We start from the raw sequence: 12,413 nt of genomic DNA on the forward strand, positions 1-12,413 counted from the left end.
GGCATTTGACATGGCCAACGTTAGCTATGCTACGCATATTTGCAATGTTACGTTAACATTACCACTAGATATAATGGTTCTTGTTCCGCCACTGGCTCACTTCGCTCGCATGAAAATTAAACTTCAAGCTCTTATGTACTGGCAAGTGGTAATGTTGAGCTGTGCACGGTAAAAACATTTAGATTAAAGACATTAATGGCTGGCTTTTATGACCTGGATGACGAGACTTGTGGGACACAGGTTTTTTGAGACCGGACGTCTTAACTTCTATCTTTCCTGTACGATAGCCAGGAGCGGCACTTGGGACACTGTAAACGTTGGGGTATTACATTGTGATTTAAGGAAATTATCAACATTGGATGACTTTTGAAATTTCCCCATGAAATTTAGCAAATACTTTTAAGTATGGAATACTGCAGCCGTTAAGTTTCTATAACTTCCATGGTAAAATACAAAGAAAAACCTCATTTGATATAAGAAAGACCTGACTAGGGCAAAGGTTTCCACGGAAAAGGATTTGTTGGGAGGGGTATGAAGAGACCACTTGAGATAATGGAAGGGGGTTGGGAAGTATTAACCCCCACCCCTTTGCAAACTTTCCATACATATGGGTTTGTGATAAGTTAACAGAGAACAACGGAGTCTAGAGAGTAATCATGAAGGAACTAGTGGGAAACATGTCCAGAGTAAGTATTTATGTGAAGTTATTTAATGAGAATATAAAATGAGGTGATTTTATAAGATATCGGATAATAAAACTTAATTCTTGGGTTAAACTTAATGTATACGTGGGTATTACATTAAAGGAATGGTATAGTTGTACTGGATCAAGTCAAATACTTGAATAAACCTGGTAAAGTCAAATACTTGAATGAGGAGGGTGAAATGACTTGGACGAAAATGGGGAGCGGTTATAAGAGAAGAGAAATCCTATTGATGGAGGTGGAGTTTATGCGCAGGTCAAAATCTGGTATGTACAAACGATCGAACAAGAGCTACTACAACTGACCCGTAGAATGTCGTCAAATAAATGAAAAATATACCGCTAGTATAGGATATAGATTAAAAGCGTATTTTTCATTGGTTTATTATACATCCAAGAAGGTAATGTATAGAGAAGAAAGGGCTTGTTTTACCGTTGCATACCGTTTTCCCCACCCTATATCCCGAGTTCCCACTGGGGGGTCCCATTATTGGCGGATATAGATATATATTTCTGAAACTATTCATTTGCGAGAGAAAAGTGTAATTTTCAGAGAATGAACCTTATTCTATAGAAAGTAGTTTTTTCCCTAGGTTACCTTACCCTGATACAGTACAATAATACCAAACGGGCTATTACGTTGCGATTTAAGAAAATTATCAACTTAGGATGCCGTATCAAAGAATTGACCGAAATGCATTCAAGTATGGTATACTGCAGTCGTTACAAGTTTCTTTTAACTTCCATAGTAAAATATGCAAAAAGACTTCACTTGACCTAACAAAGACCTGACTTGGATAAAAGGGAGTGTAATAAATGATATTTAATGGTAATATAAAATGAGATATTAAAATTGGATATTAAAACTTGTAATTCAAGGGTCAACGTATTATGTATAAGTGTGTCGTTAAGTTTCTATAACTTCCTCAGTAAAATATGCAAAAAGACTTAACTTGAATTAACAAAGACCTGACTTGGACAAAGGTTTCCACAGAAAAGGGGTTTGGGGGTGGTGGGGTTGTGGAAATATTAACCCCCCTGTGTAAACTTTGCATATGTATGGGTTTGTGATTGGTTAACGGGAAAACAACGGAGTCCAGAGAGTAAACATTGAATGAACTAGAAAGGGAAACTACGAAATCTAGGCGTGACAAGGTAATAACAAAGTGTATAAAGGAAAAATAAAAAGATGAAATGGAGTGTATAATAAATACTTAATGTTAATATAAAATTAGGTGATTTTATAAGATCAAATAAATCTTTTAATTCAAGGGTCAAACGTATTATGTATACGTGGGTATTACATGAAAGGAATGGTATAGCTGTACTGGATCAAGTAAAATACTTGGATAAACTGGGTGAAGTCGTATACTTGAATGTGGCAGGTATAATGTAGAAAATGGAAGCAGTTATAAGAGGAGTAATCCTATTGGTGGAGGCGTTGGTTATGCGCAGAGTACGTAATCCTATTGGTGGAGGCGTTGGTTATGCGCAGAGTACGTAATCCTATTGGTGGAGGCGTTGGTTATGCGCAGAGTACGTAATCCTATTGGTGGAGGCGTTGGTTATGCTCAGAGTAATCCTATTGGTGGAGGCGTTGGTTATGCGCAGAGTAATCCCATTGGTGGAGGCGTTGGTTATGCGCAGAGTAATCCCATTGGTGGAGGCGTTGGTTATGCGCAGAGTAATCCCATTGGTGGAGGCGTTGGTTAGGCGCAGAGTAATCCCATTGGTGGAGGCGTTGGTTAGGCGCAGAGTAATCCCATTGGTGGAGGCGTTGGTTAGGCGCAGAGTAATCCCATTGGTGGAGGCGTTGGTTAGGCGCAGAGTAATCCCATTGGTGGAGCCGTTGGTTAGGCGCAGAGTAATCCCATTGGTGGAGGCGTTGGTTAGGCGCAGAGTAATCCCATTGGTGGAGGCGTTGGTTAGGCGCAGAGTAATCCCATTGGTGGAGGCGTTGGTTAGGCGCAGAGTAATCCCATTGGTGGAGGCGTTGGTTAGGCGCAGAGTAATCCCATTGGTGGAGGCGTTGGTTAGGCGCAGAGTAATCCCATTGGTGGAGGCGTTGGTTAGGCGCAGAGTAATCCCATTGGTGGAGGCGTTGGTTAGGCGCAGAGTAATCCCATTGGTGGAGGCGTTGGTTAGGCGCAGAGTAATCCCATTGGTGGAGGCGTTGGTTAGGCGCAGAGTAATCCCATTGGTGGAGGCGTTGGTTAGGCGCAGAGTAATCCCATTGGTGGAGGCGTTGGTTAGGCGCAGAGTAATCCCATTGCGCAGGAGGGAGGAGTTAATGCGCAGATAGTCGAAAACTGCTGTGTACAAACGAACGAACGAGCGACTACAACCGACTCGTAGAATGTCAACAAATAAATTGAAAATGTACCGTTAGTATAGGATATAGATAATCAGCTTATTTTTTCATCGGTTTATACAGCCAAGAAGGTAATGTATAGAGAAGAAAAGGCTTGTTTTACCATTATATACAGTTTCCCCACCCAAAACCACGAGTTCCCACTGGGGGTCCCCCATTATCGACGGATATAGATATACAGTATATATATTTCAGAAAATATTCATTTGCTACAGAAAAATGTCATTTTCAAAGAGAACAGACTTTTTCCTATAAAAAAAAAAGTATACCTAGGTTACATTACCCTGTAATACAGTGCAATATGAAAAAAAAATATATGTGGCCCAGCCATCACTAATACTAGAACCTGGCTGTGTATATTTCTTGGTTATTGGGATGAAGGTCCTTGCACTCCTGTCTTGTCCTTCTTTTTGACGGGGCCTAATAAACTTCTATTTAGAGATACTTTCTATCCCTCCAAAAAACATTATGATTTCCGTCTTCAATTTCTACTATGATTCTCTGACCACCAATGGGCTCTTGGTTGTAAATCCAGTCTGTCGCCTCACTGCAAAAACTACGCCAGTCTATACTTGCATGGCGGGACCAGTGCAAGCACTTAGGAACTTTTTCATGTTTGAACCTCTTGTCTAATCAATAATTAACAAATAATGCAATTTCCAGTGATAAATGGCTATTGTCTCAAAATGAACCTTGATATAAACTAACACTTTATTTTCGTCAACAATAGAACTGATGACGATCACTGCGGTGGTAAGAGCATGGACAATCTCAATCAGGACAAGTCACTCCCTTTGGCAAAATAGAGTGAGCCTGAAGATATTCAATAAAATTTTCCTAATCTGAAAGAAAATTTTTTTTTATAAAAGCCACTGATCAATAGCACAACCATTACGTGGCAGCTCAACAAGAGCTATGGTAAAGAATGGTGTTAATATACAAATTCAATAAATACCCGGTCTAACGTAGGTCACATGTCTTATAATAAATGCAATATGATCGACATATAAAAGTCATGTGATTAATACTATTGCTACTAATACATCACCAACGAAAATCATTAAAATTCATTGGAAATTTGAAAGCGTGGGAGGGCTAAAATAAGAAAATGCGCCGATGGGAGAAAAATCACAATCGTTGGTCAATTTGAGCGCGTTGGTGGAGCTTCAGCCATTACGTCATCAACGAACATATACATACAGATCCGAACGACTAGTGACACTACTCAAGAAATTTTTATTTGAAAAAAAAAAGGGATATTTTACTGAAAATCACATATAATGTTAGTATTTATTTTCCCCTTGTGTTTATGGTGTGATGTGAACTACATTCATACCCATTTTTGTATAGATACTTGCCATAGAAAAGTCCGTAGCCACATTTCAATATCCGCAGAAGGCCGATAATTGTGACACCGTAAATTATGCTTGGGAATACAGTACATCAAATATCTAAGGGAAATTTTCAGGATTCGTGGGATGGATATTTACCTTGTCCATACCAATTTTCATGTTGGTATCTGCTATAGAGCGACATCAATGGACGGTGCCAATCTCAAACAATAGCAGTCATGAGTTGCAGCTATTGATGAATTTTTGCAATAAAACTATCTTTGGGTGAATGTAGTTAGTAGGGACTGGGTGATATCTTTATTACAAGCCAAATCTTTTTTCTTTAAGGGGAGGATGTTCTTTACTATGATCCAATATACCATAATATGAAGTTATTTTATCATTTTAAATATATTTTACCTTACCAGGGCAATATTTTCTAAGTTCAGCCCGGTCCAAACGCAAGTCACGGATAGCTCCTGCTTAGTCTCCAAACCTTCCCGGTTGATAAAGCCCGTGTCGTCACAGGATAAGAATCTTTCGTTTTTACAATTTAATGCTGTCCCATCAATTTACATTCGTACTCCTCTGGGGTTTGTAGTTGGTTGGGACACGTCCTTTATAGTGGCATTTGATACTGCTATGATGATTATCATGAATTGTTAGGTAGGGGAAAGGTCGTTATAATGCGCCGTTCCCTGAAGCCACGGCCAAGTTACTCGTTTATTAAATTTCCCTCGAGCATTGTTTCCTGCCTGACTAACACCTGTTGGGTGGCACTCTGTTCGCCTATCAGCTGTTGGCGCCCGCTTGGAAGTGTATTGATGTTCGGACTTATGTTCTCGCTAATTGCAACAATCTACATTCTCAACCCCTTGTCAAGATTGTAGTTCGTTAGGACATGGCCTGAAATTATGCCGAACACTAATTTTATATATACAACCAAAGGTTAGGTTAGCCAACATCTAGCTAAGATTTTTCGGTAGATAAAGCCAGTGTCAAACAAACCACCCAAGCTAACCCTTCGTTTTCGTGTGCTTGTAGGCCTACTGTTGAGGGGTGCGTGATTTCAAAATTTCTACACCCCCCCCAACCTGAGATTGACCTGCACGAGGTCGACCCTTTCCAACGCTAAATGCCTTAGTGGACAGACGTGTACTCTTATAGATCAGCTTGAGGCTTTGAAGACAATAAGGTTTTTAGACCTACGGGTCTTTACTCGAATTACCCCGTAATTTTTTCATTCATTTCGAGAAGAGCCCTTAGGTGATTTAGGGGTCCCTGTGAAGGTGCGAGAACACGAGGATTTAGACTTCAGCGACTACGAATATTAAGGTAATCCTGAGTAACTTTTTTATTGTTACAATGTGGTTAAGTTATAATAGTGTTGCCCATACCTTTTTTTTTTTGTGTAGGAGAGAGACTTACGAAAGGGGTGTGGGGCTTGCCCCTGGCTAGGGGTTGTGACCTGGGAAGTACTAGGCTCAGTTAGGTTGGGTTTGTATGATAGCGACAGTGTTTTGGGGGTCGGGGGGGGTGGCGTTAGCCCCAATTACGTCATTACGAAGGCAAGGACACTGCTTGTAGGACAGGTTAAGGGGGGGGGGAAACTTTGGGTTAGTTGTCCATTTTTCTCGCACGTTTCAGACATGCGCCGAGTGGTCCTTGTATGTATATTGTTCGGACAAGCATTTACAAATTTAGTTAATTCATTATTTCATTCTGTTGAACTTCCGTTAAAAACTCGATAGGTGGTGATCTTTACTCTCTTTTTCTGGCGATCATGACCCTGTCCTAGTATATAGTTTGTTGGGACAAGTATTTACTAAACTAGCGAATTTAATACGATTTCATTCTGTGATCATTCCCTTGGAAAAGAGCCGATTTCGGACATTATTTACTCTTTTCTGGCGGTCCAGGGCCTGTCCCAACAAACTACAAAGGCTCCGATTTCTTGCAGAATGCCATAGGTTTGAGATGTGGTGGGTCAACTGCTATAATCTAGGTATTTTGAACGAGTATGATCTGTTTCTGGCTGAGAGCCATAGTTTTTGAGATGTTGGTTAGACTGCTTGCAGTAATAGGCGGAAAGCCACATGTCTTGAGATATGGTGGGTCTACTGCTCTAAGTATAAGTATTTTGAATGAGTATGATATCTGGCGGAAAGCCTTTTTTTTTTGTTTTTGAGATATGGTGGGCTGACTGTTATGATTTAGGGTTTTTTTTGAAAGAGAATCTTAATGATTTCTGGCGGAAAGCCATATTTTTGAGATGGGGTGGGTCGCCTGCTGTAATTATAGGTGTTTTTGAACGAGTGTAATAATGATTTCTGGTGGAAAGCCATATTTTTTTTTTTATAAATGTTGGGTCGACTGCTGTAATATTATAGGTGTTTTGAAAGTAATATTTCTATATTTTTCGAGATATGGTGGGTCGGCTGCTGTTATTATAGGTCTTTTAAACACATGTGATAATGATTTCCGGTGAAAAGTCAGTTTTTCTGATATGTAATTAAATATTTTTTAAAGGCGTATGATGATTTCTCGCGGAATTTTTTTTTTTTTTTTTTTTTTTTTTTTTTTTTTTTTTTTTTTTTTTTTAATATAGATGTGGTGACTGCTGTAATTACTGTACAGATGTTTTGAAAGCGTATAGTAATGACTTCTGGTGGAAAGCCATATTATTTGTAATGTGGCCAGTCGAATGCTTTAATTTTTTCTTGTTTAACTAGTATGATGATGATTTCCAGTGGAAAGGCATGGTTTTTGAGATGCAAGGGGGGGGGGGGGTTAAACTGCTATAATTGTAATTTCCTGAAAGTGTAATGATTTTTGGTGGAAAGCAAACTAACTGCAATCTTAACAAGGGCTAAGATTGTCCAGTAGGTTGTTGGGATTAATTTGAAATCTTTAGACAACAGGTGATACGCGAATGACGCACCGCCTATAAAGTCGGGCTGGGTAAGGTCCCTTAAATTTAAAAACTTAATCTGGTATTATTGATAAGTTCTACCACATCGCCAACCTCGGATATTTTTTGAAATTTCGCGGCCAACAAAAGCAGGCCTACAACTGCATAGATCTTTGAATGGTTGTAAGTACGATGTTAGACTGCAGCAAAAGAAAGGTTAGTTTGCGTGTGCTGATTGACACTGGCTCCTCAAACATCTCAACTCTGTTTACAAATAGGAATCTTAACAGGGTGTTAAGAATGCAGGTTATTGGGATTAGCGAAAAAAGTCTGAATATCACAGTTTTAAAACGCTGAAAGGGAACGACCCACCGCCAAACGGTTGTTTTTGAAGCCTAACAGGAAGCGGTCCTTTTTGGGGCCATATTTTATGTGAGTAGCTTGACTGCTGCTTCAGCTACCGATGCATTATAATGACACATTCCCTTCACGTTCCCTTCACGTTCCCTTCTTGAATTGCATAAGTATTACAGCAGTATTAAGTGCAAGTGTACATGTTTTTGGATAAAATACCCTTACAATATGGTATATCAGACCAATATAAAAAACCTTTTCCCTATTAAGAAAAACTATTTGACAAGTAATAAGAGAAATTTTGCGTGTCCCAACAAACTATATTAGCCCCGATTTTACTACGTCGATTATTATCCAGTGATTCAGCGTTGTGGGTTTGAACGAATATGCCAATAATAATTTATTGGAATATCCTAGTTGAAATAATCTTGGCAAAATGTTTATGTAAAACGGTAAAATGTTTATGTAAAACGAAACAAATGTGATCATATTCCCATAGAATATTTGTTTGCTCTTGTGTTTCCATTTTACAAACCACACTTATCCGCTCCTGTTCGTAGGTTTGTACGTATGTTTTCCAAGGGCTTGAGAAGGTGGTCCGAGGCTTGCCCCTCCCGTCAGGTCCATGATTTGTGTATGTTTGCGGGGATTAATATACTTACGATCTGAAGAAAATTTTCTGTTAAAGAGGATATTTCCAATAGGAAAATTCTAATTTTCTTTGAAAGTGACTTAAATATAGGACTAATAAATATATATGTATATATATATGTACAGTATATATATATGTATATATATATGTACAGTATATATATATGTATATATATATACAGTGGTACCTCTACATACGAATTTAATTCTTTCCACAACCAACTTGGGATGTAGAAAATGTTTGGATGTAGAAACTAATTTTCCCATAAGAATACATGGTAATTCATTTAATTCGTTCCTCAGCCTAAAAACCCATAATAAATGCTTAATAAATAGCTACACATAATTACACATAACAATATCATAACTGCATTATATGAAAGAAGCATGTAAAAAAGATAATTATAAAGAAATAATAAATAAAAAATGTGTTTTATTGCCACTTTACCTTAGAGACAGGCCAACGCAGGTGTAGGATTTGCTATGCCAGGAGGAGACGGACGATCGGCGAGAAGGTAGACATGGTGTTAACATGTTCTTTAAATAAATACTTTCTCTCTCTCTCTCTCTCTCTCTCTCTCTCTCTCTCTCTCTCTCTCTCTCTCTCTCTCTCTCTCTCTCTCTCTCTCTCTTGTTCTTCTTCACTCTTAGTGTTAGAGACGTCTTAATTTTTTCAGAGAGAGAGAGAGAGAGAGAGAGAGTGTGTGTGATTGATTGATTGATTGATTGATTAAACAAAAATGAGAGATTAAACAAAAATGAGAGATTAAACAAAAATGTGTTGTGTACATACGATTTTTAACGGCGTTAACGAGTTGAAAGACAGTTAAATGTAACTAAAAAAACTATATCAGCGAATCTGAATTCCTGTATTAACTAAAACAAATATTGATACAAACACACTAGTGTGCGTATACGCAAACACACATACGCACGAGGAGACACGATCGGCGAGTAGGTAGAGATGGTGACTGCGATAACATACCGTAACTGACACTATGAAAATTTTAATCTAACTTAGCTTATTTTTTTTTTTTTTTTATTTTTATATTTTATATTTTTTACATCTTTTTCTTTTGATTTTTTGTTTTCATCACTTTCAGTGACGAGTTACGATCGGCGAGTAGGTAGAGATGGTGACTGCGATAACATACCGTAACTGACACTACGGAAATTTTAACCTAACTTAGCTTATTTTTATTTTATTTTTATATTTATTTTAAGCTTATTTTTTTTTTATATTTATTTTTTACATTTTTTCTTTTGATTTTTTATTTTCATCACTTTCAGTTACGAGTTAAGGTATGTTTTCGCAGTCACCATCTCCACCTCCTCCCCGACCATCTCTCTTACTGTGTAGCAATTCTTGCACCTGTGTGTGTTTGTGCATACGCACACGAGTGTTTGTATCAATATTTGTTTTAGTTAATAAAGGAATTCAGATTAGCTGTTATTACTTTCTTAGTTACATTTAATTGTTTTTCAACTCGTTGACGCTGTTAAAAATCATATGTACTCTAAACACATTTTTGTTTAATCTCTCTTGGAAAAAAAAATAATAGACGTATCTAAGAGAGAGAGAGAGAGAGAGAGAGAGAGAGAGAGAGAGAGAGAGAGAGAGTGTGTGTTTTATTTAAAGAACATGTTAATGCTATGTTTAGAGAAAAACAGAAAGAGAGAAGTCCTATTTAAAAGACCTTGTTAATGCTATCATGGTTTTCTTTGCTTTACTTTTTTCTTTCTTTCTGTTCATCACGCTGGCCCTTCTCACAAATGATCGTTGCCAACGTTCTCTTTGTCCTTTATCCCTATCAACAAAAGGCGTTCTATCTCTTCCAGGGTATTGCTAAGATGTCTTGTAATAATGGTGATCGTCTTCGATGGTTATTTGCTTTAATGGCTGACTTCAGCTTGATGATCCTCGAGATCATAGGCCTATTCCGGCCATATTGTTTAGCCATACAGTATCACTCACATGCACACTGCTCTCATGTTTTTCTATAATTTCTTGCTTCAATTCTAATGAAAGAATTTCCTTCTTCCTGTACTGAAACTTAACTTCTTAAGCACCATGATTTTAGGTACGTAAAATCAAAAAGGAAATGTGTGAAAAGGAAGAAAATAAGCACTGTTAATAACAGACCAAACAGAGGACAACCACACGATACACAAGAATAGAGAACTGAGCACTCGACGCTCAGTGGCGTAATGTGTCGAAATAAAATTTGGGTGTAGAGTGAAAAATTTGCTCGAATTTTACTTCGGATGTTGGAAAATTCGGATTTAGATACGTTCGTGTGTAGAGATAACACTGTGTGTATATATATATATATATATATATATATATATATATATATATATATATATATATATATATATATATATATATATATATATACACATATATATATATATATATATATATATATATATATATATATATATATATATATATATATATATATATATACACATATATATATCTATATAAGTTTTCTGGTCGCGTCGTGTGTACACGCCGCTCAGTTCTCAGTGCGACCCCCTTTGTGTTTGATACCACGTGCTTCCCACATGGTCTGGATTCCTTAGCAAGTGTTTAGTGCCTTGCCTACGTTCTTTTGCTATCGCTCCCTTGTGCTTTACTAGTGTTTTAGTGCTTTCCCTTTTGACGTGCTTGTGTCTAGCAGTCTTTTGTGTTGTGCTATGGAGGACGCTCGCCGTTGTCCTGGGCCTAGAGCCGGTAAATCGTGTGTGGCTTTTCTGTCCAAGCCCGATGTGGACCCGCATACGCTGTGTACCTCTTGTAAGGGTAAAGCCTGTTCGTCGTCGGACACGTGTTCCGAATGTGCCGATTGGAGTGAGGTCCAGTGAGTGAAATTCGGCACCGAAAAGAAAAAGGCGTCTAAGAGGTCGCCAAGGAAGACTAGCTTATCTTCCCCTGCAACTTCGGCAGGAGAAGGGTCAGGTAGAGTCCATCCTTCACCCCCTGCCCTGAGTAGGGGATGAGGTAAGTCTAGGGAGGACAAGCAGTTGGCTCCTCTTTCCCAAGGGAGTGAGTGTGGGGGAATCTTCGTTTGCCAAGGCAGTTCAGGCGCCTGTAAGTGAGGGTAGTGGGGGTCCGAGGGACGCGGCTCTCACATAGGGGCCGCGTCTCGACGGAGGGCCCCATGTGGTCTAATAATATCCCATTTTCTTCGCCAGATTCCTGGGTAGAGGTTTCAGGGGCGTCAGCGACGGAGGACGCCGTCGGCAGAGAAGAGTCCCCGCAAGAGGATTCATTAGCTTGGGACATACCGAGGACGCCGCTGAGGTCCCCACTGGACATGGATGAAGGACTAAGCGAATCCTTCCCCTGCATGACTCGCTTGTCGGCGTGGTTACCGACGAAGACTTTGCTGCAGGAGAGTCTCCCAATACCATCTACGTCGGGCGTACGGCGTAGCCCCAAGAAAACTCTGTCAAGTACTAGATCTCGGTACGGGGGTAAGTCTTACTCGTCAGGGTGTGACTCCTTGGCTTCTTCAAGCGGTGAACGACGGAGACGCCAGAGGAGGAAGAGAGATCGCTCTGTGCGGAGGAACTCCCCTTCGCGGTCTCCCACAGGATCTTGGAACAGGAAGAATCCCTGTTCCCCTCCAACCAAAAGCAGGAGACCAGTCTCCCCGCAAGGGACGTGGGTTTTCGTCCCAAGCAAGAACCTGAAGGACCTTTCTAGGTCCACTAGATCGACACCTTAGCGGGCAGGAGACATTCCTCCTAGAAGGGCCTCCACGTGCCGCGCCAGGGAGTCGCCAGATGAGCGGAGGGCCGCGTCTTGCAGACCTAAGTCCCGTCCTGTAGACACTCAATCCGCCCAGCGGAGGGAGCCGTCGTCTAGGATGAGCAGCCTCGACAGGTCTCCCCATCGAGAAGTTAGACGGGGACGGACGCCTGCGTCAAACTATCTCACGGAGGAGCCCGTCCCGCCAAAAAAGGCCTCAAAGAAGAGAGAAGCGGCGGACGACTAAGATAAAGGGAACCGAGGGTCTCTTCATCACGGAGGCGCCCGTGACCTCGCATCGCCCCATCGTTCATAGGAAGGGGAAGGCGAGA

At 39.9% G+C, this 12,413-nt stretch overlaps 1 protein-coding gene across 1 annotated transcript; it reads right to left on the reverse strand.

The window, feature by feature from the left end:
* Positions 1-2,209: 2,209 nt before the first annotated feature.
* LOC137633071 (uncharacterized) lies at positions 2,210-11,646 on the reverse strand. Its single transcript, XM_068365234.1, has 2 exons — positions 11,460-11,646; positions 2,210-3,015 (listed from the first exon to the last, which is right to left on the reverse strand). The coding sequence occupies exons 1-2, from the start codon at positions 11,644-11,646 to the stop codon at positions 2,210-2,212; spliced, it is 993 nt and encodes a 330-aa protein (XP_068221335.1).
* Positions 11,647-12,413: the final 767 nt, after the last annotated feature.

The sequence above is a fragment of the Palaemon carinicauda genome, chromosome 42 (genome assembly GCF_036898095.1).
Source record: "Palaemon carinicauda isolate YSFRI2023 chromosome 42, ASM3689809v2, whole genome shotgun sequence".
NCBI classification, from domain to species: Eukaryota; Metazoa; Arthropoda; class Malacostraca; order Decapoda; family Palaemonidae; genus Palaemon; species Palaemon carinicauda.